The following is a 27,538-nucleotide window of genomic DNA, read 5'->3' as shown; positions in this document are numbered from 1 at the left end:
GGCCAGTTTTAAAGCAAGAAGTGCACAGGTTGGTTAAAGAAATGGATGCACATGGAGCTGCTGGAGCAAGTCCAGAGGAGGCCATGAGGATGCTCTGAGGGCTGGAGTCCCTCTGCTCTGGAGCCAGGCTGGGAAAGCTGGGGGTGTTCACCTGGAGAAGAGAAACCTCTGGTGACACCTTAGAGCCCCTTCCAGTGCCTGCAGGGCCTCCAGGAGAGCTGGAGAGGGACTTTGAACAAGGCCCTGGAGTGACAGGACAAGGGGGAATGGCTTCCCATTGCCAGAGGGCAGGGTTAGATGGGATATTGGGAAGGAAATCTTCTCTGTGAGGGTGGGCAGGCTGTGGCTGCCCCTGGATCCCTGGGAGTGTCCAAGGCCAGGCTGGATGGGGCTTGGAACAACCTGGCCTAGTGGAAGGCATCCCTGCCCATGGCAGGGAGTGGGAGGAGATGGGCTTTAAGGTCCTTTCCAACCCAAACCATTCTGGGATTCTATGGGAAGAGAAAGGAGCCTTCACTCAAGTGTGCTGAGAAACAGACACTGGGAAAGGGGTGGGCGGTTCTGGACACAAAATTGGCTTTATTGCATGATTTAGTGTACATTTATTATAATCTCTACACAGGCAAATGGGTCAGGAAACCAGCAAAGAACAACGTGGGTGGCTACTGAACAACACCTTGGTCTGCACTGCTGAGGTTCCCCGTGAGGGTCCCTTCACAGGGGCAGGTGTGGAAGGACTTTGAGTCATGGCTGAAACCAGACAAGCAAGAGATGGGGTTGGGGTGAAGGCTGAACCCTGAGAAGGGTGAGTGCAAACCCCTCGGATGATCTGGTGGAGCTCCCTTCTGCCAGCCAAGGAGCTGCCATCCCAGCACAGCCACTAGCTGGATCCAGTGAAGCCACAGTGTCCGGGAGAGTTTCTGCAACAGCAGAGGTTTGCACTTATCCTTTTGAGCTTCAGGCCAGAAGGACTTAATTTTAAATTAAGAAACTGGTTTTGCTTCCAGCTGGGAAGCCCAGACTATGGATTTACAATACTCTCTGGGATGACCACAGGACTAATTCCTAGGCAGTTAGCAGCCTCTACTACTACCAAAGCCAAACGAATGTGCTGCTTGCATGAGAATTCACCCTACTGCTTGTAATTAAAGTGGTTTTAACCCAGATGCACAGGAATTGCCTAAAATGATCCAGCCTGGGTGGCCATGGAGGGAAAACTGTCAGCACAGGTCTGACATCCCTGCTCCAGCTGTGAGTGATCCTCCCCACTTCGCCCACCGGGCAGGGAGGGAAGGAGGGAGGAAAGTGGGGGCTACACAGGACAGGGACTGAGCAAAAAACCTCTTCCAAAGTGACCTGCAAGAGAAAGCAATCCTCTTCCCATCCTGATGCTCTGGTCACAGATATGGGGCCAGTACTGATCCACTGGGCTTAGTGGATGTGGAGAATTGAATGTTGGGGGAAAACAAACATCTTGGGGGATCTGGGGGAGGCTGATGCCAGGGGTCCAGGGCCGCTGCAGCCCCCGAGGGTCATCACAGCCCCTCCAAAGCACGGGATGGGCCTAAGAGGCTCTACAATGCCATCACCAGGGACAGGGGACATGCTCATCCACGAAGTGCACCTTGGCAGGGGCTGACCCCTCTGTGGAGCAGAAGAGCACCTACACTCTGCTTGCTGGGGTTCTGTGTCTTGCTGATACAGCCTCACATGGAGCAGAGATGTCTTCAAGAGCTGGAAAAGCAAACCAATCCCCAGCAAGCCCTCCAGCCTTTCCTCCCACTTTTCTTGCCACTGCTTCCCTCAAGCCTTGCCTCACTCCCATCCCCAGATGGCCACAGCTGCTTCAGGCACATGGCAGAAGCCTCAGTGGGTGTTTGCATGGCTTGGGGCAAAGACCAAGTGCTCACTGGAAGGGAACCAGCACTGCTCTCATCCTGCTTTGCCGCTCAGGGAAGGAAAGCAAAGCTCCAAAGGACATGGCAGGGAGCTGGGAGCAGCATCAGGATGCAAATGCCAGCACTGGGATTCCTGGGTCCCTCTTCTTCCTGGGGTATCCCAAGGGCATTCCACACTCACTGTCAGCTCCTGTCCCTGCTCACCAGCAGCCTGGGAGAGAGCAGGGACAGGCACTGACAGCGTTTGCCAAGCGAGGGCTGTGTCCCTGGCCCGGTCCCTGTGCTCAGTGTCACACTGACATCCAGCTCCCTCCAAGGAGCTCCCTCCTGCTCTGCACCTCTCTGGGCCCCTAGGCTGACCCAGTACCAAAGCACTGCCCCAATCCAAGGTCTCATTCCAGCATTGTCCCATGAGAGCCCCTGGCCACGTGTCTACACCCCAGTGCTTTGCTCCTCTTTCCATCAACTCCCAGCAAGGCCTCCTGCCCACGGCCTCTGGCCTCCTTTCTGTCCAGGGTTTCAGGGAGAGAGAGGGTCAGAAGAAGGAGGAGAAAGTGCTGCAGGGAAGGCGGTGAGAGGCTTTGCTTTGCTGAGGTCTTGTATCTTCACTGAAATGCAGCAGCAGGAAGGTCCCCTCTCCTCAGGACAGGTGGGTCATCACAGGCTTCTGTAGGGCATAAGAAGGAGGAATCTCAGCCCACCACCGTGTCTGTGCCACCCTGAGCCACCCCAGCACGCTCCTTGTCCCTTCTAGCTGCTGCTGCTACTGCAGGGAGCGAGGCCCTGCCCCATCCCACGGACCACGCAGGCAGCGGGAATTCAAAGACGTTCATCTTTTCTGGGGCTCGTCACATCCCAGACCTCAGGGGGTGACGCCCAGGCATTCCTGCCCTCACCAGACAGCATGGTGAGACCAACACTGAGAGCTCCACCAGCTTGGGGAGAGCATGGGAAGGGACAGGTCCCCCTGGAAGCCACAGGGCTGGGTCCGTACCGCAAAGAGCCGCTCCACCCTCCTGTTCTTCCCGTTGGGGTTCCTCTGCGTCAGGGAGCCGCGGTACACGGAGTTGCGGTCAAAGGAGTCATCAAAGCCTGCAGTGAGGGAAGAGAGATGGGCAGCAGCACCTCACCCACCTCACCAGAGGTTTCAGAGACCCACCAAGTCACTTGGGATTTACTAATCCCCTGCTGGCTGTGGGTTTGGATGCACCCCGGCACTCCCCTCTCTGGGAGGGTGATGGGAAGCACTTTGGTAACATGGAAACAAGAGCTGCTGCTGCTGCTCAGGTTTCCAGAGCACTGCGTGAGCTGGGTCAGCCTGGCAGCAGTCGACTGCCAGGGCCTCTGCTCTGGAAAGCTCCGTGGCACAGAAAAAGCCCAGTCTGGGAGAAGCTCTCACTGCCCCAGCCTACGACACTCTCTTGACCTGTTAAGCCATCTCCTCTCCTCTGCCACCAGCTCCCAGCAGCTGCACCTTTTCAGGCCCAACTTTCCAAGTCACTGACCTGCCAGGCAGGCAGTCAGGAGACCAAATCACCCCCTGGCCCAGCCCCGGCACAGGGGATTAGGTTTGCCTGGTGACGTCTGTCCCCACTGCACATCCCTCTATCTCCTGGCAGGGCTGACGTGTCCCACGGGCTGCCTTTATCTGCCTGCCCTTCGCAAGAAGGAGAGCAGATGACTCCTCCTCAGGGTGAGGACAAGGGACCTTGCCACCTACCGGCCCCAGCCCGGGAAACAGCACTGTTAATTGTCTGTGTGATGGGGGAAACGCCGTTCTACCTCTGCATTAAATGATCTTCCCCCCCTTCCTCTTCCATTATCTGGAAGGAGAGCCACTCTTTCTGCCTTCAAGCTTGTGAGGAGAGATAAGAGAGAAATAGAAAAGTAATTTCCTAATGGGTCTCGCTGCTATTGGTCAGGATGAAACATTTCCAGTGATTGTCCCCCTGCCACATGAACTGCTGTGCCAAGTTTCAAGTCACCAGGTGCTTTGAAGCTTTCCCAAGCTGCTGTTTGTCCATAGCTGGGCCCTGGAGGGCTTCTTGCTCCCCAGCAGAGACCAGTGGCTGAGTCAGGTGGGCAGCAGGGTTGAGATTGATAGAGTCATGGAGTGGTTTGGGTCAAAAGGAATTTGAAATCCCCTCTTGTTCCACATGCCTGCCATGGGCAGGGACACCTTCCACTATCCCAAGTTGCTCCAAGCCCCATCCAACCTGGAACGCTTCCAGGGGTGGGGCATGTCAACCAGGGAAGGATACCTTCCCCAAGATGGCCAAGCAAGGGAGAAATTGCTGTCAGGAGAGAGGATGGGCTTAGGTGAGGCTTTGAGACCTAACAGCCCAAGGGATGCCACAGACAAAGGAATGCAGGTGTGTCTCCCTGGGCTCTGGGGTGGCTGCAGAGAAGCCCTGGTTCTTGGAGGACTGAGCCACCTCGGCCTGATCTCTGCTCTCCCATCACTGTCCCCAGTCCTGCCAGTTGCTGCCTCCTTTCCCAGTTATCCACCACAGGTTTCCCTGTGGCTGTCCTACCAGCAGGCCGTAAGCACAGGGAATCCACAGCTGGATGCAGAGAGAGAGAGAGAGAGAGGATCAGCATCCCCCAAAGCCCAGCCCAGCCACGCACAGGTCCCCATCTCCCACAGGCAGGGCTGTGGTCCTTACTGGTGATTTCCAGGGGACTGTTGAACTTCCTCCTGAACCTCTGCAGTCCGGGCATTGCCTGCAAGAGAAGGGGAGCAGCCTGCTGTGGGGAAGGGACAGGAGGGCAGAGGTCCCCACTGAGGCCACTGCTTTGAAGGCAGCCCCGTGGAGACCGCGGTTGTCTCCAGGCTTGGCGCTGTGCTGTGTGCACAGCCTGTGATTAAACACACACTCACTTTAATGTCATCCACAGACTCCCCAGGACTGCTGCTGGCAGGACCAGGAGAATGGAGACAGGCAGCCTGTGGACAGAGGAAGGCAGAGGTGTCTCTGGGGGCGCAGAAGGAAGCAGACATTGGTCTGCCATAGCAGAGCACCAGGCAGCATGGGGAGAGCTGGGAATGGCTCAGCAAGCCAGGCAGCCCTTCCCAGCACCCAGGGGCAGCAGCAACAGCCCAGGGCAGCACGTACATCTTGGAGCTGGGACCTCACAGCCACCACCCTCTGTGCTCACCTGCACACTCGATTTCCTCTTTGCCTTTTCCACAGACTTCACTGTCAGCCCTGCAGCAGACAGAGCTGCAATTCGGGATTCAATATCCGATATCTTTAGAAGGAGGAGAAAAGACACACAGATGGTGGTTGGAGGGTCTATCAGTGGCTTTGTTTGCCATCACTGGCTGGGCAAAGCATCTCTCAGAGCCAGGGCCTCACCTCGCTCTCTGCCTGCTGCACCTGAGCAGCCGCTGAGGCCACTTTGTCCTCCAGCTCCGACAGCTCCGAGTCTGTAGTGCCGCTGTGCTGAGCCCCTTCCTCAAGCTCCTTCAGGGTCTTCTCAAGCTGGTAGGTCTTTCCAGCAGTCAGGTACACCTGAAATACAGCAAAAGGAAAAACCACATTGAAGAATTAACCTTCCTGGAGTTCTCCTCTCCTGGTGTGACTGCAGCCCCAGATGCAGCAGCTCCTGCCACTCTTTTTTGACTGCCCTCTTGCCTTGCAGTACAGACAGTACCAGTCAGCTGTGACATGGCTTTTCATCTCATTTTGTCCCTTCCCTGGCCTTTTTGAGAGCAATTACCAACAGTGTGAAGTGGTAAGAGGCTCAGTGGGAACACAGGAAGGACCAAAACTCAGTAACCTGCTCGAGAAGCAGCAGAGTCTTGGTGCCGTGTGCTCAGAGGGAGAGAGGTACCTGCAAACCAGCTCACACTGCTGTGTCCTGTGAGGGCAGAGCTGGGAAGGAGACAAACTGACTTTCCAAATCTGCTCAATCTGTTTTAAGGGTGTCTGTGGTGCTGGGAGCAGGGTCAGCCTGCACCGCCCTCCCTTTGCTGCCTGGAGAAGGGTAAAAGGATCTATCCCAAAGAAAACTCTGCTTTTACTGCCAATTGTCTCCTCCCGGGTTACTGCAAGGACACAGGTCCAAGCACTGCAGTTTGGGAGACATTAACACATCAGTATGCAATCACATCAGACGTTCAGATGTGGCCACTGTTCTGCTGACCGGTCCCAAAATCTCAGTACTGCTACTGCAATTGCTGCTCCTTCAGCCCTCTCAGCTTTCCCTGGGCTGGGCATTGTGCAAAACTGCCTGGCAGGAGCCCTCTCCGTGCACTGATCTACAGTTCATCCACCCAAATCCCAGCACCACGCTCCCAGAGGTCCCACCCATCCCCGTGCAAATCCTAAGGCCATGCACCACCCAACCTGTGAGTCACAGGGATTTGTTGTTGGCCCATCAGACTCTCCCAGTGCCCTCCAAGGTGGGTGGCATGCCTTGGAGAGGAGAACATAGTGGCCAGCCTGCTGTGACTCAGCCAGGATCCCCGAGGGAATGGCAGGATGACACACATCTCCCAGGGCCATTATCTACCCACCCCTGTCCCGAGCTGACAGCGGCAGCTGCAGCACTAAGCCCAAAGCGCACATCCTTCCCAGCCCTTTCACCTCTCCTGGGAGAGGGGGAACCCCAAAACCTTCATGCATCCAACCCTCTTCCCCGGGGATGCTGTATTTGGCCAGAAAGCATCCAGGTGTTGCAGCTCCCTGCTTTTATTTATAAGCTTTCCCCAGTGAGAGATGAGCCACAGAAAAAAACCCTGCTCCCCATTGCAGGACGTTTCCTACAGCAAAACCCGACCACCCAGATGGAGATGCAGCTCTTCCTTGAACTGTTTCTTTGGAGCTTGGTCCAGGGCCCTGTGGATGCAATCCATTTCCACAGGGAATCAGTTCCTCTGGGTTTATAGTGCTTTAAAAAGTCGTCAGTGCTCCAGGGTCACACAAACCTTGCAGGGCGTTATGAACTTGTCACCTGCACGAGCCCATCAGCCCCAGGCACAAGCAGCCTTAGTGAAGAGGTGGGTCATGTTTGCAAAGCCCTTGATGAAACACAGTGCTGGGGAGGAACTGAAGGAAGTGGGACACAAGTTTTGCTGGAGCAGGGACTGCTCAAGTCCGGCAAAGTGATGCTACAGCAGGGTGGAGACCACGCTCATCACCTAGGGTAAGCAGGAACCAAGGAAAGGGAAACCACAAGACCGAGCATCTGCTTTTGCTGTTGTACCATCCTCTAAGACCAGACTCTTTAATCCCTCTGCTGACCATCCTTTCAGTGCTGACCTACCCATTAACAAGATATTTTGGGGAGGATTCCTTTGTGTTCCCACCCCCCCTGCTGCCCAGAAGCTCTGGGGAGCCTTACATTTTCCTCAAGCTCCCGGTAGGCTTCGGCCACCTCTTTCCCATCTGCCAGGCCTGGAAGCTGCCCCGCAGGGAGGGTACAGGCCTGGCTCTCTCCATGCAACGACTCCCACACCGCTTCCTCCGTGGCGTTTATGGCTCTCAGCACTTTGGCCGTGATCTCACTCAAAGCCTGAGCCGACTGCCTCTGCGAGAGCCAAAGCGGAGGGAGGGAGGGAAGGAGGGAGGGGGGAAAAAATATGGATGTTATTTTAATGTGGTGTATAAAGCAACACAAGCCAGGGGTGAGAGGGACACCAGACCTCCAGGAGCTGTGGAAAGAGGGAGGAGTGGTAATTAACAGGCTTACGCTGCTCCTGGAGGGCTCTCCACCAGAGGATGCGCGGCTACGGCAGAGCTTTGATCTCAGCCCATGCTTTCTGCGGGATGGCTGTGACAAAAGAAGTCATCTCAAAAGGCCCGGAAAAGAGGTTATGGGGGGATGCTTCACTCACTGGAAGCACCTGGCCACCTGAGGGCCACTCGGTTACTCAGCAGTTAAAATCTAATTGCAGCATATTGCTTCACACCTCAGCGGGCCTGAGCAGAGATGCAAACAACTCCTCGAGTTTGTGGCAAAAGAATAAAAACAACCAGACCCCATAAAATGATTGTATTGCCACACTGCCAGAACTTGGGGCTAATGTCCTCTCTCCCCACCCCAAGGAGAACTGACTGGCAATAACGCCCCTAAGTGCTACCCTTGGCTTGATGAGGTGCTAAACACATGTAAAAATGGGCTGAAGAAACTCATCATCTCTCTCCCAGCTGATAATTCCCTAGAAACCAAGGAGGTGGGGGTGACATATGTTCTGCTTGTGTTTACAACTGCATGTATTTCCAGGCAAGCTGTCCTGCAGAGAACCAGCTAACTCAATCCAGATGATATTTTTATCATTTTATGGTGCCTTCATGGTACAGCAGTTTTCTCACATTTTCCATTAGGATCGTGTGCTTCCATCACAGTGCTCCCCAAATAGGAAGATTTCTTCCTGACTGGAGGAGCCTCATATTAAAAATCCCTCAGAATCACACAAAATCCAAACCTGGATCTGTTGTAAGTATAAGGAAAGTTGGTGTTAAACATCATCCACGCTGACAGCCTTTAACCAAGGCTGGTCCAGCTACTGCAGGCATTTCTAACTCAATACTCCTCCCTGCTTCATAGCTGGGTTTGGGGGCAAAGAAAGTAGCAAATCTGGAGGATCGAGGCTTCATTTCATAAGAAACAAGAATCTTACACTGATACCACACGAACCTGTTCAGGGTTTGAGCCTCTGTCTGCTGCAGATCAGCAGCTCACACAGGAATTAAGTCACCTTGGCTCAGTGAGTTGCCACTTATCTGGACTTAATTAGAAATGGTTATTAAGATGATGCAGATTGTTTAATCCACGAGAAGTTGTTAAGTCTGGCTGCAGGAGTCAACTGAAAGCAGCTTTCAGGAAAAAGGAGGCAGTAAAGGATGCTGTGGGTAAGGATATACTGCTGATCCAGTGGCAGTGAGAGCACAGCAAACAGTACCCAAACCCACCAGGTTTTGTATTGGGAGGCTGAGGAACAAATGAACATTAAAGATTAAAGGGAGACCTCGTGGCACCATGAAAGTCACCAGAACCTTGGATGAATGGAGCTTTGCAGGAGAGGAGAGGGGCAGCGTGGTGCCTGCTTCCTTCCCTTGCCAGCCGTGGATGTGTCGGAGCAATGGCACACATCCCCCTTCCACAGCCAAGGCAGGAGGGAGGGGATGGACAAACCAGCCATCAGAGACCCAGCAGGGAATGCTGACCTCTCCCTTTGTGCTAATGGATCACCTTGAAGGTGCTGCACAACTGGAGACACACTGCAGAGGTGCTGTGATCTGTCCTCCTCCCCCTGATCCCTGTCCCCATGGGTCACCCGCCACTGAGTAGGGACAGGAGCCAACACAGTGCTGGAAGTGCAGGAGATGCTGATCCAGCAGAGTGGGAGTGGGATCAGGGATTTAGGGAATCAGGAGCACTAACAGCTGTGGAAAAGACATTTCAGACTGTAGCAGGTGCCTGACAAATGCTGCTGGCACTAAATCATCACTGAACTCTTCTCCCACCCCAGGACTCTTCTCCATAGTGACTTCCAGATCCTGGGACAACAAGACAAGTAGATGTGGAGGTTGTGCACCTCTCCGTGACAGCCTGCAAGAACTCTAAGAGGCTTTACTTTTGACTCCTGGGTAAGATTTGGGAGAGCCTACAAGGAGAAAGGTCCTGATCTAACACCCTGGGACTTCCCTATCCCTTGACATTGTTAAAGCAGACACAGCCCTGGGAGGCATCCAGCTGGAGGTGTGGGACAGAAGAAGAGTCACATTTTCATGGTGTAAAATCATAAACCACTGAGAGCAGAAGGAATCATGGGTGCAGCCTGGAATGGTGTGGCTGGTAGGACACAGATTACCTTTCGAACGTCTCTGGCCATGTCATCACTGGAGGAACTCATCTCTGGTTTCTTTGCTCTCTTCTTTTCTTCACGCTCCTCCTCGTCAGAAGAGACTTCTTTATCGCTGATGTTGCTGGCTAACTCCTCCAGCTTCCTCTTCAACTCCTCCTCCTCAGCATCGGGATCAGTGTGGGACTCTGGGGCCGGAGACTGAAGGAGCAGAAGAAGGGAGTGATGTGAGAGCCTCCTGTGCTGGACAACAGGACATGCCCGGGTCCGGACACACTCACCAAGCAGAGGAGCTCGAGGAGTGTGACCCCTTTGCAAAGGGGACTTTGAGCCCCAGCAGCCAAACCACCCCAGGGAACAGCAGAGCCCAGGGAGCTGCACTCCAGCTCCTCACTGAGGAACACAGACCCTTGACCTAAGGAACTTCCATTCCCATTTTCCCCATGCACAGAACTTGGTTAGTTTTCCCTGTGGAAAGTTGCCTTTCCCCCATCCTTGAAAAGGTGTGCATGAGGGATTTGGGGGCCAAAAATCACCACATTTTCCTTAGGAACCACAGCGTGGCTGGTGGCTCTGAGGGCAGAGATCACAGCGACCCAGAGACAAGGTCCACCAGGGAGAGGGAAGCAGCCATGGGAATTGCCACTCCCTGAGGTAACTTTTGGAACCTCTGGGTAATCTCATTTGCGATGAGAAACCACACAGCAAATTTCCCTGTAGGATAGATGGCACATTGCCACCCACCCCCTTTGTTAGGTGCAATTCATGGCAGCTGGGGAAGAATCCTATTAAATTCCCAGGCGCTGGAAGAGATCTCCAGAAGTTCCTGAACTCGCTGACCCTTGCATTAAGGTGGGAATACAATTACCTGCGTCATACCTGGTGGGGTTTTGTCTGAGCTGTTTTTAACAGCTTCCAATAGCAGCATCTGCAGCAGGCAATCTTTTTCCCAGACAACCTATCCCAGGGCTCTGCTATCCTTTCTGCTGGAAAGCTTTGTTTCATAGTTAACCTCAACCTGTCCCACAGCTGTTTAGACCCACTGCCTGTGCTCTGATTTGCCCTGGATATGGGAATAAAGTGTGGGAACCTGACACTATGCACACCTCTTACTCCCTTGGTCAGGATTACTGATGGAAACACTGAATGATTACGAATATGGCCGTCCCCCACTGTGAATTTTAGAAAAAAGAGGAGAAATTGCATTGTTTCATCTGTGCCTGGGGGCCTTCCCTGAAATTATCACTGTCCATTCTACTGAGCCACCAGCTGCCAGAGAGGTGATGGGTTCACATGCAGGAAAAGAGTGCATAGTCTAAAATTAAAAACCCAAAAATCAATGTTAAGCGGTCTAAGTATTCACAGATTCTACACTGATGCTCAGCTCTAACCTAATTTAGCTGTTTTCTTCCAAGTTTGGTGGCATGGCAAAATGAGGGGAGCTCAGAAGAGATACAGAAATGCTCGTTGACTCAGATCTCACAGTCACAATAACCAGTTCCCTTCCTCACAGCTACTAATTGAGTGTCCCATGATTTCAAACGAGCTGTCACAGCTCTGCAGATACAGACACCACCTAACAAAACTTCTGAAATTAGCACTTCATGAAGTATCAGCCTGAAACCCAATTTTCCTTAGGCAGAAGGGGCAAGGAAGGCACTGGTTTGCACAGGGTCTAAATGGGTTAAATTTGTTGCTGTTTCTGTCCTGCCATGCAGTGTTTTCTAAGGTGCTCCATCACCTGGAACTGGAGAACAGCCTGCAAGGCCAAAACAGAGGAGTAAACTCAAACAGCCCAAGTCCTTGTGGCACTTAGGGACAGGGTTTAGTGATGGATTTGGCAGGTGAATGGCTGGACTCAGTGACCTCTTCCAGCCTAAACATTTCTATAGTTTTGCCTATCCCTGCAATGCTGGCTGCTTCAGAGAAGCCTCTCCAGTGGCCAGGGGAAGGGGCCAGCACAGCCCATGCTCCATCCCTGCAGGATTCCTGCCCGGTTACCTCGTCAGAGCGCGTCAGGATTTTTTCCTCCAAGCGGTTCAGCATGCGTTCGATTGCAGACATGCGAGTGTTGAGCTCATGGATCTACAGGAAAGGGGAGAGAGAGAGAAAGGGAGAGAGGGAAAAGGAGTAGAGAACAGACCAGCCACCACTGCCAGGACAGTGAGGAAACAGTGCAACCAGCAGAGGAAAGCAAGCAGCAGGACACTGCCCCTGTGGGCAGAGTTAAAAGATGCTAAAAAATAATATCTTTTAAGTAATGTCTTTAAAATGTCAGTAAGCTCCAGGAGGTGCAGAGCAACCTCAAATCTGGAAAATTCCAAGCAACACCGAACCCCCAGCACGTGACAATTCCCGCCAGAGCATCTGGAGCTTTGATGCAGTGAGTGTAAAACCCCATCACCAATAAAAGCACCAGCCTGTAGTAAAGCTGCCCATCTCACCATCATTCCCCTGCTGCCCCACATTCGAGTCAACATCCATTTTCACTTCCTACTAATGTGCTTTTCAGGCTGTAACCACCCCATCACACTCCTGCCAACACAGTGGTGGAAAGGAAGAGGGAAGAGGGCAAGAATTTCCCATGAAAAACCCAAGTAGCAAAACCAAACCTGAAAGTTTTCCCCACCACTTTGAAATTTTCTGACTTCTCTGTGCACTGATTTACCCAGATGCTTGCCCCTCTCTTCTCCCTCATTCTTCTGACTAAAAATGGGGCATGGAGAGAAGGGCAGAGAAATTAAAGACAGACAAAATCCTGAAAGTCAAAGAGAAATTACTTTCTGTGCTCAAGAACCAAGACAAACCTTTGTGGTGAGGGTGGATTTGGATTAAACACTAGGAAGAAATTCTTCCCTGTGAGGGTGGGGAGGCCCTGGCACAGGCTGTCCAGAGAAGCTGTGGCTGCCCCATCCCTGGAAGTGTCCAAGGCCAGGCTGGACAGGGCTTGGAGCAACCTGGGAAAATGGAAGGTGTCCCTGCCCATGGCAGGGGGGTGGAAGGAGATATTTTTCAGATCCATTTAAACCAAAACATCTCTATGATCTATGGTCACTGAAAGCATTGAAGGAAGCTTTTTTTTTTCCCTTTAGAAATTGAAGTTTTTCTTTCTTTGGAAAAAAAAAGTCTCTCTCCTTTGATCCAAACAAATAAAACACAAATGATGAGAAATATTGCCCGTTTTATGACACTACCAGTGCATCACTGCTGCTCTGAGTGGCTGCTGCCCATTCAAAGGGGAACAAGCAGCAAAAGCAGTAAGCAAAGGTGGTAACAAAGAGATGTGAGGGGTGGGCTTTGTTTTGATAACATTTCCATCCTCTCACTTAGTTTTTGTGCTAGCTAGCGTTTGATTAATTAGACCCTCACAACAGCTATGGATGATTGCATCTGCTTAAGGGAAAATGAATATAAAAACCTGGCACTATGGAGAGCAGAGCTGTCACTACCGCCCTGAACTGAAAGCATCTCCAAGCAGCATCAAACCCTCCGGTAGGAAGCACTTCAGTCCATTGCTAAGTGGTTTTTCAGTCCTGTTTAAGGCCTGGGTCTTGAATGCTCCCAGAGACAATAAGAAGCCTCTGATGGCCCATCAGCCTCAGAGATGGTGACAAACCAGGAGTCACCACTGCCCTATCTCCATAAGGAAAAGGCTGGGAGAGATCAGAGCCTAAAGCACAGGCTGCTGTTGATATTGATGGATATCTACCGGGATAGCAGCTGAAGAGCTTCATTCTCCTTCCCCCCATCAAGACTGGCTTTAATGCGGGGTGGGCACCCCATTAGGGCACATCCCCATCAGGGACTGGATCACCCTGCACCTCTCTCAGTGTGACAAAGGCTGGCAAACCGTGCTCTGCATTAAAACGTTTATGGGGAATAAACTTAAAAGCACAGCCCGTAACATCAGGTAGGGGAAACTACCCTTGCTGCTGTTACTCTATGCAAGCCTCTACCAGAAGCTTTATGTAAAGAAGAGGAGCCAGACAGCATCAAAGCTTTGGGAATCCAGAACCACTGATCTCTCTTGAGGTACAGCAGGACGGCTTCTGGGGAGAAACTTGGTAAATTGGAGCTATTCCTTGTGGCTTGGTCCTGTTCCTACCTGGCTTCTAAAAATCTAAAGACAAAGACCTGCACAGGTACCAATTCAGAGCTTCTTTTTGTGTCCCATCAGGTTTAAGTGCTTTTTTTAATAGATTTTTTTTTTTTTTTTTTGAGTTCTGTTCTAGAACCTTCAGCTCCTGGAGTCACAGGACTCGGAAACAGCCCCTGCTTTTGTAACTGGAGAAACTTATCTTCTTGTGTTTGGGACTGAACATTGTATCCTCTCCAGAGCTAGAGCAAAAGTGGTTTTGACATCACCACATTTTGACAGACTTGCCCCTAAGGTAGTTTTAGGGGAAGAGAGTTTTCATCTGTGTGGTCAAAGAGCTGAGTTCTCCACCTCCTGAAACCTTCAGATGCCAACGAGGTGTCTGCCAGGACAACACTGCAGGCGAAGCTGGGCTATGGGATTCAATATAGGGTTAACAAACATGATTCTGCACCCCTGGGTGAGGAGCAGCCTGGGTGGGAGGATGGTTGCTGGCTGTAAACACATCAGCAGCACAAAGGGCAGGGAGGATGGGGAGCTATTTAAACTAATGAGCAACGCTGCCATAAGAGCAAATGGGGGTAAAGTGGGAGTGGGAAGATGCCTCGTAACCATTAGGGTGACAAGGCTCCACACCAGCCTTCCTACAGGTGTGAGGGAGCAAACCACAGCCTGACGTGGGAGCTTGCCCAGCTCCTGGAGGAAGTCATGGGAGGCGTTGGTAGGAATTGGGGCCCATTTCCCCACTGCAAAGCATGGTGCACATTTCATGCCTAACCTAGCGTGGCCTCATTAAGGACACCCAGTCCAGGGTTCTCCCATTTACTGCTGGCTGAAGAAGGAATGGCATTTACTAATTAAAACATGGGCCCACAGATGTAAATGGCAGAGAGAAGCTTTCCCTACCCAGGCACGTGAAGTGTGGTGCTTAGGGATGGTTGTGGTCACAGATCTCACACTGATTACCCAAAGAGGGGTCCAGGACATGCAAAATTACCAGCTGTGAGACTGGCAGCTGATTCTGCCCCTGTATCTGTAGCCAAACACCACCCTGCATTTTGCTGCTCAAGAGATCTGAGGAACCAGATCAGCTTTACCATCTCCACCACCCACCACTGGCAAAGGCAGCACTAGGAACAGCAGGTCCTTGCTTGGCAATTAAAACACAAGCTTAGACCCTGATTGACACCTTTTTTTAGGCTGTTCCCTCCATTACCATCACTCAGGAGAGGTATGTGACAGGTCATCCTGACCCAGTCTACTGAGGCAGGAACACACTGCAAAGGAAGAGAAGGATCTTGGTGCTTATTAAGTGTCTGTCTCCAAACCTCCACCTGATTATTAAGCAGTGGCACATTCAATTAAAGAAAGCCTTTTTGGAGACACAAGAACCCACAAGTAACTCAGATTAATAAGGACAAGCTGGAAAATGAGTGGCAATTAAAGCAGGTTTGTTATTGTGATGGCAGCAGGGGCAGAGGGAAGCACCAGCCAATGCCTGATTTTCTTTTTGCTGTGACTGGAAAAGTGCACCCCAGTCGGGCAGTGCTGCTTCTCTTCTCCTCTGAACCACCCTGCACCTCAGAGGCAATGAGGGGGACTTGGCCACGGGCTTGGTGTCCCCAGAGGCTGTTTGATACCTGGTTTGAGGAGTGGCTGATGTTCTCCTGGGAGGAGGCTCTGTTCCGGCGTTTCACGTGCTGGGCTGGGTAGGCAGGGAACTGGGCTCCCTTCAGGTCCTCATCGGAGGTGTCCATATCTGCCGAGTACCGCGCCCGGGGCGGCTCATTCCAGGGCGTGCCTTTGGAGAGAGAAAGGTACAAAGCATTCACACCCTTGAGTTCCTTCCTGGCCATCGGCCCCGTCCTTAAGACTAGCAAATAATGAGGCATTTCCCCAGATCAGACGTCTTTCCCTTTGGCAGGAGGTGCTTCTGCAAGCCACACCAAGTTCAAGGACGGCTACAGGGACCAGGCTGCAGCTCCACACGCTGTGCCCACACAGCACCAAGCCCACACAGGGCACAAGGAGCACCATCCTTGCTCTCGTGCCCTGAACAGCCAGGCCCCTCACCAAAACCCACTACTGCCTTCCCAGTTTTGTGGGAGCCCAGGTTTGGATGCTGCCCTTTGTGCACTGCCCAGGTGCTGGAAGATGTTTAGGCTCAGGCTAGAGAGGTACCAGCCTAGGATGGAACGTTTAAAAAGAGTGGAAAAATCTCCTGTGTAAAGGAGAGTTTCAAATGAGACAAAAACAACGAGAGAAAATGGAATTAACATGCCAGGGGACCTTGCTGCTGTGTTGCTCCAGCAGGACTTGGAGTGGGAATTTAAACAGCCATGTAAAGGTCTACCCAGCATTCCCAAATGTCCTGGAAATACAGCCAGGCCACTGGAGACACAGAAGAACATATTCTACATTTGCATATGCACAAGCCAGTATCCAACCCTCCTGGCTCTGCCATCACTGCAGGGAAAACAGAGGTTGTAAAAGGCAAATTCTGCCTCTTAGAGGGTATTTACAGACTCACAAAACCATGGGTCATTTAGCCTACCCATGCACCCTGCCCAGCTACAAGACGCCACTTAAAACACTCCAGTTCTAGTCCAAGTCCCCCAAAAACTCAAAGCTTTCTGCAGCCACAACATCTTTCACTAAGGAGTTGAACTCAGCTGCCTGCAGCAGGAAACACATCCCATTGTTTCTAGCAGTGTCCATTTGATTGTATCTAGTTTCTACCCTGGAAATCACCAGTAGGCATGAAAAGGATGGACACCTTAGGAAGAACCCCTTTGGCTTTGTTGGGAATGAGATCAGCCCAACTAAATAACATCAGCAGACTCTTTCATAAGAAAAATCACTTTAGCAGATGGATAAATTGTGTTGCCCCTCAAGCCTCTTAGTGGCTTTGAGGCTGTTCAGAAAAATACCCAAAGATGTTTTCCCTTTGGTGCAATGCTTGCAGCCACTTGTCCCAAGAGGATACAAGAGGAACCTGGACTGAGACACCTACCAGGCTTTGGGTTTCTTTCCAGGCTCCTTCTCCGTGCATTGACAGTGAGCCAAACCTCTGTGCTGAAGTGCTGCTCCGGAGCGCTCACCCCTGGCTCCTGCAGGACATGGTGGAACACCAGGTCTGCATCCGTGATCCTGGACTCCTGGGAGCCATCTTCAGCTGAGTTGGGGAAATCTGGGAACGACTGAGAGTTGAGGATGCTGCTGAGCAGCTGCCCATGGAGATTCCCCTTGTGTGACCCCACCTGCAGTGCTGCCTCCAGCTCAGGAGCCCCCAAAGTAAGAACGATGTGGAGCTGCGGCTGCCCCATCCCTGGAAGTGTCCAAGGCCACGTTGGGTGGGGCTTGGAGCAACCTGGAATAGTGGAAGGTGTCCCTGCTCATGGCAGGGAGTTGGAATGAGATGATCTTTACTGTCCCTCCAATCCAAACTGTTCCATGATTCTGCGACTCCTTGTCTCTCCCGACCTTCAGTAAGATCTCTCTTTATTCTTCAATATATGCATGGATTGACCTTTTAGAATGCCAACTATATTTATATAAAATATAGAAATTCCTAATAATCCCATTTAAAGGCTTTGCCTGGCTGCTGAACCCCGAGCAATACTTCCCATCACTGCCAGGGGGCACTGGTAATTTTTACAACCACAGAGTTCCCTCAGCCTGGCTGCAAAACCCTCTGATCTTCTAAAACACCTCCCCTTCTACTTATTCAAACAACCACCACCTTAAATGATCTGCAATCAGTAAATACAATTTGGATGGTCTTGACAGAGGCCAGCTCTCACACTGAATTCTGCTGCAAAAAGAGGGAAAAAAGAAAGGGAAAAAAAAGGGGATCTAATTATTTCCCCCAAATTCTAATAATTTTCTGCAGAATTGTGCAGCTTTATTTTTTTAATCTGTCGTTACAGACCTCGGCACATCCTATTTCTACCCAAGAATAGACCTTAATCAGAGCATTATTAAAAAGAAGGAGCTGTTCAATGTTTTAAAAGTGCATTTTCACCAGGAAAGGCAAATGAGAGCGACCCAAAAAGCTTGACCTGAAGCCTCCCAGGCTGGAAAACCTTTTGCCACACCCAGGGTCACCCCATCTGTGTTCCTCCCCAGAGCTGGAAGGCGGGGTTGGTCGACCCCTGGCCCTTGGTGGGATCACAGGGCATGGCTCACTGCACTGTCTGGATCTGAATCTTGCTCCTGGCCACTTCTGGATACTAAGGCACATCTAGTCTCCTATTTAGAAGTAACCAGCATTCCTGCAGTTTTTATCCTCCTTATGTTCCTCCCTCTGACTGGCCCTCACTCACACGGGCTCTTGTGGGATTCATCTCAACCTCACAAAGGTTGTGCCCCATGGAGCTGCTGGCCACATGGCAAAGCCAGCCACAAACTGGATGGGAACACGGGAGAAGAACCTGATTTCATTTAATCCCTTGAGCACCGAACTTGCTGGAAACCAGGGTGTGTCCCATAGCCTTGGGACAACACAAGAAAACGATTGTCTGCAGAGAGCAAGGAAATCTGCAGGGACACGGCCAGAGGACCTCTTGCTGTCTCATCTTACCACTCATCCTCGCTCCAATCAGGTGTCCTGCTCCTGACTTGGCCTGAGGCAAAGGACTTCGATTGGAAGAAGAGATAGATGGGGAACAGGGATTGGCACCATTGCCTGCCAACACCAGCTGAAGGAGGTTCTGAGGCTGAAGGAGCAGTGGTAGCAAGGAGAAGGAGGAAGAAAGGAAAGGAACCCCCCTGGGAGTCTCCCAGTACCTGGAAAGCATCTGGGCTGCTGGCTGCCGGAGAGAGCTGCATAGACTGGCGGCGAGACTGAGCAGAGTAATCCGAGTCCAGTTCGAAATCAAAGGGATGCACAGACAGCAGCCGCTTTGTCTTGCACATCTTTAGCATAGAAAGTGCAAGAAAGGAAAATCCAGTGTAAGACACAGCTGACCTTGAGGAAAGGGGGAGGGAGGATCTTTCCTTAGTTTGCCTGAGTTTGCTCTGCTTTGTGCAGAGAAGAATTTGGGCCTGATGCTGTCCTGCTTGAAGGGAGCCAGGTACAGAGTGTGCTGGTGCTAAAGGCAGGGAAAAGTGGTTTCCTGATTTCCACAGCCCCTGGCTCAGGACTGCTGCCCTAAGCAGAGAGTGAGAACCTCTCTCCTGGTTTATATAGGCACCATGGGAAAGCTGAGCCAGGTTGCAGCTCATGGATTGAGGTGATGCTTTTGAGTCCTGAAGCATCTCCCCATCCTCAGAGAAAGGATGCTGCAGGCAGTTCTCTCTAAATATTTGGGAAGCCATCAGTTAAAAAAAACTAAGACAGGTGGGTTCTCATTATTATACAGGTAGGAGCTGGGAGTTTTATATTAATTGGTGACATCCGTCATGTTAGGAGTGGGTCTTTCTTCCAGAGCCCAAGTATTTATGATGTTACTGATGTGGTTATTTTTACACAAACTGGGAGAGGAGCTTATCTCAGAGAAGAAAAACAGAGAGAAAGGTCCAGTTTTGAAAGTGGCACAGAAGGCCACGACCACCACCTCCCAAAGCAGGCCAGGGACACGAAGTGAGGCAGTGGGACCTCCAGAACCCAACACTTACTCTGCTGTAGCGCTCTGCTTCAGCTCCACGAAGGATGTTGTCTTCCTCATCGCTGTCATCCCCGGGGTCACAGCTGGAGAGCAGCTGGCACTCTCCTGGAGGGGACACAGGCAGCAGGTAAGTCCCCACCCTGGTGGTCACACCAGTGTACCTGCAGGTGAGGCCATGCTTCTTACATGGGGTGAAAAGGCCCAGATTAGAAGTCCCTCCCCGAATTTATTTTTGCAGACACCCACTTTTAGTATTTGCTCTTGCAAAGGCTTGGCTGGCCTCTCATTGCTTCCCCTGCCAGATGTGCACCATCATAGATGTGGAAGTGAAGGGGTACCTGCACCTCTGAGGGCACCCCAAGGTCCACCTGGGTGACTCCAGTGCTTGAAGGCTCAGGAGCTATTCCTGATTCCCATCAGCCAGCTCCTCTATTTATCAGTGACCCATTGCTTTGAGATAACGGGCGCTTGCAAACTTCAAGTTTGACATGTAACCAAAAGTCCTGTTTTATCCAAATCTACCCTTGGAGACCCCAGATGTACCACAATGCAGGAGTTGAGCACTATAGTCCATCTCCACTGCAGTGTAGGAATGTTTTCCCTGGTCTGACCACTCCAACTCTCTCTGGAAGTGCCCACAGCTGGGAGGGGGGTGTGAAGACAAAAAGACATTGGAAACCTTGCTTGAACTGCAAGCCCCCTGCTGCAATCCCCTTTTTTACTTACTGTTAATGTCTGGCAGGCTATAAACTCTGTCATGAAGACCTAAACAAAGAGAAAAATTGTGGGAAAAGTGAATAATCACATTTTCTCCCTGTTCCTGAGCAGAGAGCAAGCTTCAGAGCCACGGTTAACTGGAATTCTCATTCTCTAGCCATCACAAGAAGCAATGGTTAAAAAGGCTCTTTAGAGAGAACAAAATAGGCGTTTGGAGACAGGACTTGACTTTTAAAAGTCAAAGAGCTGCTTGCCACAACTTCCCCAGGCTGATGCAACATGCCTGGGAGCTGCAGGGAAAAGCACAGCCAACTGCAGATGGCCGGAGATACATCCCAGGAGGAGATTCTTTCTTGCTCGAGGGTCAAGCCAATTCACTGGTGTTAATGAAGTAATAAACAACAAAATAATTTCCTTTTGAAAAAGGCATCAGAATCTCAATTTAAAGCAGCTCAAGGCGCTGTTACCCTCATGCTTGGTTGGGTTTTTGTGTGCTCTGATGCATTTTCGGTCCAAACAATGCATGGATTGTCTCTCAGTCCATTAATTTTTTTTTTTGTTTTCTGCTATTTCTGCCATGAGTGGCCTGGCTAAAAGAGTGATTGGAGCAGTTGAATCAGGTCATGTCAATGGTATGTGTGCAAACTTTTCTGTGGCTCCTCAAGATGGGAATAAACTCCACATTGGCTTCCAAAGGAAATAGGCCAAGGTGTAGGAGCTCTATGAATGAAAACCAGGAGCTGGTTAGTAAATAATGCTGTATTAACATCATTGTGTATTTATGCACTCTTAGACCAATATCAGAAATATGGAAGGTCCATGAAGCTGTGAAGAAAAAGTTACGGTGACGGGTAGCTCACTAATTTTGGCAAAGTTTTGTCAGTGCCAGGGGATCATCAGGTTGGCTGCAAAAATCATTAGGTCATGGGGAAAAAAATGAGGGCTGGCTTTATCCTGCCGGTTAAACCAGGGTTAATTCCACAAGCTCTGTGATGAAAAGACCAAAAATAAAGAAAAACAAGAGCTGCAACTTTTACGTACTTACAAACTGCAGGACATTGGACTTTTAAAATTAAACATGAGGTATTAGGGATTTTTTTTCATTAAAAGGGTGGTCAAAGAAGTGGTGCAAGTGTTTGGAAGTGTTCAAAAAACATGGATCTGGCACCTGGGGACACGGTTTAGTGGTGGTCTTGGTAGTACTGGGTTGGACTGGATGATCTAGAGGTGTAATCCAACTTCAGTGATCTTACATTCTCAAGTCTGTGGTAAAAACTTAAGACTTCACAGTAGAAAAGCCATCAAGAACACCTGCTCTGTGTATGAATGAACAACCCTGAACCTCTGCTTCCTCCCCAAGATGTTTTGAACAGTCTTGGTACCCCACGACACTCAGAGCAGCGTCAACACCGCTGGTCTTCCCTTGGTTCATCCCAAGGTGGTGCAACACAGATTCCTCACGTGCAGCAGTGGCCATTCCTCACCCAGAAACGCAGAGTTGAGCCCCTGGCCTGGCTGCAGCCTGCCATAGAGGGACTGCAGCACTTTGGCACTTCCAAACCTCTTGAAGCGAGAGCGCACGTGTTCGTAGTACCACTCCAGGGAGCCGATCTTCACGATCCTGCCCAAAGAGAGGAGGCACACCCAGGTGAGCCACTCCAGCCACGCTCATGGTGAGCAGACCCTCACCCAAAGAACTGTATCTCAACAAAAACATGGCATGCTTTTGTCTAAAAGGATGCTGAGTTTGGGCAAGTCTTGTTGAGCCTCATCCCTGAGGCTTGCCTTTTCCTTCAGCCTCCCTCGAAGCAGACCAGTGAGGAGTGGTGTTCCCAAGAGTTGAAATGGGAACAGGAATTCTTTCACATATGTGTTGGTAACGTGGACAGTGGGATTGAGCATTCCCTCAGTTTGCTGACACACCAAGCTGTGTGGTGCTGTCACACAGTGGAGGGAAGGAATGCCACCCAGAGGGGACTCTGACAGCCTGGAGAGGTGGGGCCATGAGAAACTCATGTGGTTCAACAAGGCCAAGTGCAAGGTCCTGCCCCTGGGTTGGGGAAATCCCAAGCAAATAAACAGGTTGGGTGGAGAATGGGTTTGGAACAGATCTGAGGAGGACGACTTGGGGGTGCTGGTGGGTGAGAATGTTAACAAGAGCCAGAAATAAGCACTGGCACCAAGAAACCCCCTCATGTGCTGGGCTGATCCCACAGCATGGGCAGCAGGGGAGTGGGGGATTCTGCCCCTCTGCCCTGCTCAGGTGAGACCCCACCTCCAGAGCTGCCTCCAGCCCTAGGGTCCCAAACACAAGGACGTGGAGCTGCTGGAGCAAGTCCAGAGGAGGCCATGAAGATGCTCTGAGAGCTGGAGCCCCTCTGCTCTGGAGCCAGGCTGGGAGAGCTGGGGGTGTTCATCTGGAGAAGAGAAAGCTCTGGTGACACCTTAGATCCCCTTTCAGTGCCTGAAGAGGCTCCAAGAAAGCTGGGAAAGGGCTTTGGACAAAGGTGTGGGTTGACAGAACAAGAGGGAGTGGCTGCCAAGAGGGCAGAGTAAGATGGGATATAGGGAAGGAATTCTTCCCTGTGAGGGTGGTGAGGCTCTGGCACAGGGTGTCCAGGGAAGCTGTGACTGCCCCATCCCTGGAAGTGTTCCAGGCCAGGCCAGGCCAGATGGGGCTTGGAGCAAGCTGGGCTAGTGGAAGGGCAGGGGTGTGGAACGAGGTGGGCTTCAAGGTCCCTTCCAACCCAAACCATCCTGGGATTCCCTGAGGAGCAGTACCTGGAGAGGCGGCAGGGATCGCAGACCCAGCCCTGCTCCTTCTTGTTGTAGCGGCTGCAGTTCTTGCAGGTGTAGAAGTGGCAGTCCAGGCACTGCCGTTTGCTGTTCAGCAGGAACTTGAAGGGCTGCAGGCAGTGGACACAGTGAGTTTCATTGAGGTGGGACTGATTTGTCAGGAACTCTCTCTTGCTGCTCTCCTGGTCGATCTTGCATTTCAGCTCCCTGCAGAAAACAACCCAAAACGCAGGAACTTGAGCTTGTTACCATCTCACTGCAAACTCTCACATGGCAAAGCCCATCACGCCACAACCATTTCAGGAACGATTTTCCAGGGAACACTGCAAGTCTGCAGCTTGTGGAAACAGCTGTAGGGCAAATCTAATAAATAACATATCACGAGTTAAATAAGCTAACAACAAAGTGGGCTCCAGATTCAGGGCGGGTAACCGGAGTTTAATATTAATTTAATTTAATATTAGAATCTCAGAATATTCTGAGTTGGACAGGACCCACAAGGATCATTAGGAAAAAAAAAAAAGTGATTGTGCCAAAACCTGTCCTGTTTGTTTCACAGGCTGTTGATCATAAATGCCAGGAATCTTGGGAGAGCGGCTCTTCTTGAGCCCTCTGGCTGTATCCCAACCTGACACAATCTTCAAGCATGAAGTTCTGCAGGGAATTAAAATCTTTCTGGAATTCTTAGTTAAAAAAAAAAAAGAGAGAGAGAGAAGAAAAGAAATCTGGGATTAAAAAGGATTAAAAGGGGTTTTAATATAGTCCTCCAGTGCTAAAAATTCAGCAGAGAATTTTATTAAGTTATGTGCAACAAGGTTCTGGCTGTTCAGAGGATGCAGCAGGAGGAGATGCTTGTGACAATCCTGTGAAACCTTTTCAAGACCACCTTCTCCTGGCAGTGCATCTCTGCAGGCTTCCTTCACTATCCAGACCTGGCTGCCAGAGCAGCTCCCCATGGAAAACAGTGTCTGCATGAGTCTGAGCCCCCAGCAGCAGCTGGCAACAGCTGAGATGCCTGCCAAGCTGGTGGAGGCCCCTGCACTACCTGAAAGCTCTCTGTTTGCTCCCTGTGCCACGCACCACCTCAGGTATGTTTGCCTTTGGGGCCATGGCTGAGAGGAAAATGTTTGACTTGTAGGGAAGGTCCTAGAAAGTTGTTTTCTCTCTAGACAGGGTTAGGAAGCTGAGTAGAAGTCAGCTTGGGTTAAAACCCTCAGGCAATCAAGTCTGGAGGATGCTTCAGGATCACAATGTGGAGCACAAGGCACCAGTGATGCTCCCAGTGCCGGACTGACGCCAAGGTGACCACAACAGGAGCAGGAGTGACCACAGCAGGAGGCTGGCTGGCCCTGGGAGCAGTGGTGTGACTGGCAGTGGCAAGGACAGGCATGTCAATCAAGCTAATCTCTGTTTAACCTAATCAGTTTGCACATTAGGGCTCAGCTCTTGATTTTTTTTTTCTGAGGAAGAATTTTCTGGCCAGCTGGCTGCCAGCACACCACAAGACACATTTTTTGCTGTCACTCCTCTGTTCGTGGTCACGCAGGAGTGACACCAAGTTGCATTTACATCTGGGAGATGTAAAAAACAGTATAAAGACAGAAAACTGGGCACCTGGTTTGTATAATCAGCCGTTCACCATCACAGCAGTGCTTTGGGCAAATTTGTGCAAATGTCCCAGCAGTAAATTTAAGTCACTTCTGAAAAGAAACCCGCAAATAGAAAACCCTTGGGTTGGACTCAGTACTCCTTTTCCACTCCTGTGCTAAGGCTGCTGCCAGCAGGATCCAATCTTTTTTACTGGAACTGCTTTTTCTGGTTCCCAGAGACCGGTTGGATCCCTTCACCTCTCCTCCCTCACCCACCAGACCTGCCAAAGGAAGGACAAGTCTCAGCCAAACCAGTTTAAAACCCGCAGAAACCGCACGCCTCTTGTCTCCTCTTGCTGGCAGGAGCACCAGCCAGCCCCTTCCCTGTTCTGCTCGCAGCAGAATGAATAAATCTGCGATGCTGGGATGCCAGCTGCAGCAGGGTTGGACCTACAGAGCTCCAGGAGAGATGCAGGGAGCCATCCCCCAAAAATGGAGTTGTGGGCATGGATGTTTCAGGAAAGAATCAGGGAGAGACCCCACAAAATGGCCATTGTTTAATTTTTTGGGCAAAGCATTGCCCTCACATGCCTGTGCAGTTTGTGGCCAGCTGAAGCCTTTGTCCCTTGTTGGTGAATAGCTTCTGCCAAAAACAAAATACAGAGAAGCAGCAAAAAGGGAAGAAAAGGACCAAGCTGGGGAGGGGGTGGACGGGATGTTTCTTCAAGGCTGGCAGGTTGAGACAAGCCCGGTGAATAGAAAAGTAAATGAATAGAAAAGTAAATGAATAGAAAAGTAAATGGGGCTGGTCAGAGCACAGAGTTAATGGCTGCAGGGTCTCCCAGAATGTCACATCATGTCCCAGCTTGTTATAGGCAGAAAATGCTTGTGTAGCTCCATGTCCAGCACGTAGGAATGTGGCAGACTTTCCCACACTGGTGGTCTGGTCTGGAGCAGAAATTATTCAGAAATTACGGACAGGGCAGGATTAAACAAGAAAATCAAAGTAAAAAACCAGGGGAAATGATACTTAAGGGGAAAGAGAGCAGCTGGGTAGCAGCATCTCAAGACCTTCCTCCATCCTACATCTCCCAGAGTATGGCACTCAATTTGGAAGCTTCCTGGGCATCAGAGAGGACCCAGATAAGCCAGTCTGGCGCCAAGGTCAAGTAGGGAAGGAATTCACCTCGCCCAATTCTTTGCTGCAGGACACAGCAATGTAGATCTCCACCTCCTCCCTCCAGGCTGAGCTCAGATGCATCACAAGGGAGACAGTCACCCTTTGCAGGGTGATAAGTTTTTTAAATACCCCTGTCTGATCTCCTTCCTGCTCTTCAGAGCTACCAGCAGAGGAAGGCCGTAGATGATGATACTGAATTATCTCTGCCTCCCACGCAGGCTGGTTTTTCTTAGGCAAAAAAAAAAGTGATCAGGGGGATGAAAAATGTATGACTGAGAGTTTCTTGTAGCCAGTGGTGTAAACGGAGAGGCTCCCATGATGGTAAGGTTTTGGGAGATGCAGATATCCCAAACCAAGGATGGCTATCACTCCTCATCCATCCTTTTGGATCTGATAGAGGAACTAATGAGCTCCTGGTCTCCAGGCATTGTTGTGGTATCAGCACCGGCCCTGGCTCACAAAATTCAGAGCTAGGAGGGTCTCGGGGCTCAGTGGGAGTGCAGCACTGCCCAACCCAGTCTGAGAGCATGGACCACCCACCTGGGATAATGAGAACTTGGCCAGACCCTGAAGAAGGTCACTGCAGCTTCTTGAAATATGTTGAGACATTACTAAAGTTCAGTGTTTGATATAGTTAGTGAACAAAACCTAAACCCTTGTGATTTCTCATGCTCAAAATTTACTCTGACCTGACAGATCATTTTTTAAACAGCACTTTTGTCCAATGCCCTGTTTACAAAGACTTAGAAGTTCATAGAATTTGCTGCTCCACTGATTTTCAATCTTTTCCCAGTCTGTGGATCCCTAAAACCTTCCCAGGACAGCCCAGCCCCCTGTATTCCATATTTAAGGCTACTAAAATAGGTTTACTAGTAGCAGTAGTAAACTACTCCTCTCAGCTATTTTTTCAGGATTCTTTAGGGATCTGTCGACTCCCAGGACCCACTGAACAACTCCTGCCCTAAACACACGAGACCCATCACATGAAGCAAAACCGAGGGAGCCAAATCCCATCCCCTGCTCCCAGGTGAGGTCTCCCCTTGAGAGCCCCGCCAGCCTCAAGCCTCACAGAGGCATTTCCTGGTATTTGTGCCCATAAAGTGCCGCGGTGTCACCGCTCCGCATCGCTGCCGATGGCACGGCGCCACTTTCCACCTTTGCTGCCCGAATGCGTCACCTTGCCGCTGATAACGTAATCTATTAACCATGTTTGACTTTCACAGCCTGGTCTCCTGCCGTTCCTCCTCGCCCACAGCCTCCGCAGGTTGTTTTATCCCTACAGCCCACGGGGATCAGAAGTTCTGGCTTGCTTGCCCCCAACTCAGGCACCGGAGAGCAGATACTCACTCCAGCCGTTCCTCCTCTTTTTTCCGCAGATCAAAGTCCCGTTGAACCACTTCCCAAACATGCTTGGCTTCTTCATCGGTGAGCTTGGAGAGGTCCAGCTTCCTGCCCATCTCGTCCTGGCGAGAGTTGAAGCCGATCCCGTTACTCGCTACCCCGAGCGCTCGCTGTCCCGCACCCTGGGATGCCGCTGACGGAGAGGGAAGAGCTCAGCCCCACCTCCGCGGCTGCCCATATAACCGGGCAGGGGCAGAGCTGCGGGCAGGCCAGCCGGCTCCTGGCAGCACCACAGCCGCTCTGCCGGGCGAGCCTGCCCGCGGAGCCGACCGCCGAGCAGGGCTGGCACGGTGCCTATCGGCTGCGGGGACTCCTCGGCATCCGGGAGGGCGGCCCTGCCTTGCCCCGGGGTCCTGCCCGCAGCTGCAGCCGCTCCAGACCTCGCCCGCCTGGCTGGGGCTACGGGAGATGTTTACTCTCTGCCTGCTTGATGCAGGGT

The 27,538-nt window shown here is 51.2% G+C and overlaps 1 protein-coding gene across 12 annotated transcripts; it reads right to left on the bottom strand.

The window, feature by feature from the left end:
* Positions 1 to 559: 559 nt before the first annotated feature.
* On the bottom strand, positions 560 to 27,538 carry MLPH (melanophilin). 12 transcript variants are annotated; one of them, XM_048309502.1, is made up of 18 exons: positions 27,046 to 27,534; positions 22,915 to 23,136; positions 21,618 to 21,754; positions 20,143 to 20,181; positions 19,427 to 19,521; positions 18,596 to 18,724; positions 16,821 to 17,007; positions 15,448 to 15,608; positions 11,713 to 11,796; positions 9,721 to 9,912; positions 7,248 to 7,433; positions 5,258 to 5,413; positions 5,058 to 5,150; positions 4,780 to 4,845; positions 4,565 to 4,622; positions 4,433 to 4,462; positions 2,893 to 2,990; positions 560 to 2,565 (listed from the first exon to the last, which is right to left on the bottom strand). In XM_048309502.1, exons 1-18 carry the CDS (start codon positions 27,153 to 27,155, stop codon positions 2,539 to 2,541), a joined length of 2,070 nt encoding a protein of 689 aa, XP_048165459.1. In that variant the 5' UTR covers positions 27,156 to 27,534; the 3' UTR covers positions 560 to 2,538. The 12 variants fall into 12 exon arrangements, 11 of the variants coding, with proteins under 11 accessions (XP_048165459.1, XP_048165460.1, XP_048165462.1 ...); XM_048309503.1 differs by lacking the exon at positions 11,713 to 11,796 and having other exon boundaries at positions 27,046 to 27,536; XM_048309505.1 differs by lacking the exon at positions 18,596 to 18,724 and having other exon boundaries at positions 27,046 to 27,535.

This window comes from Corvus hawaiiensis, chromosome 7, assembly GCF_020740725.1.
Source record: "Corvus hawaiiensis isolate bCorHaw1 chromosome 7, bCorHaw1.pri.cur, whole genome shotgun sequence".
NCBI lineage: Eukaryota > Metazoa > Chordata > Aves > Passeriformes > Corvidae > Corvus > Corvus hawaiiensis.
This window is presented reverse-complemented; position numbering and strand designations above follow the sequence as displayed.

What these genes read in the sequence shown, in the direction of transcription:
- MLPH (XM_048309502.1), bottom strand. Translation starts at nt 27,155, where the DNA reads ATGGGCAGGAAGCTGGACCTCTCCAAGCTCACCGATGAAGAAGCCAAG. An exon ending in TCCTGACGCGCTCTGACGAG is followed by an intron (nt 9,913 to 11,712) that starts GTAACCGGGCAG and finishes CTGCTCCTTCAG; the next exon opens with TCTCCGGCCCCAGAGTCCCA. An exon ending in CAGTCCCCTGGAAATCACCA is followed by an intron (nt 4,463 to 4,564) that starts GTAAGGACCACA and finishes CTCTGCATCCAG; the next exon opens with CTGTGGATTCCCTGTGCTTA.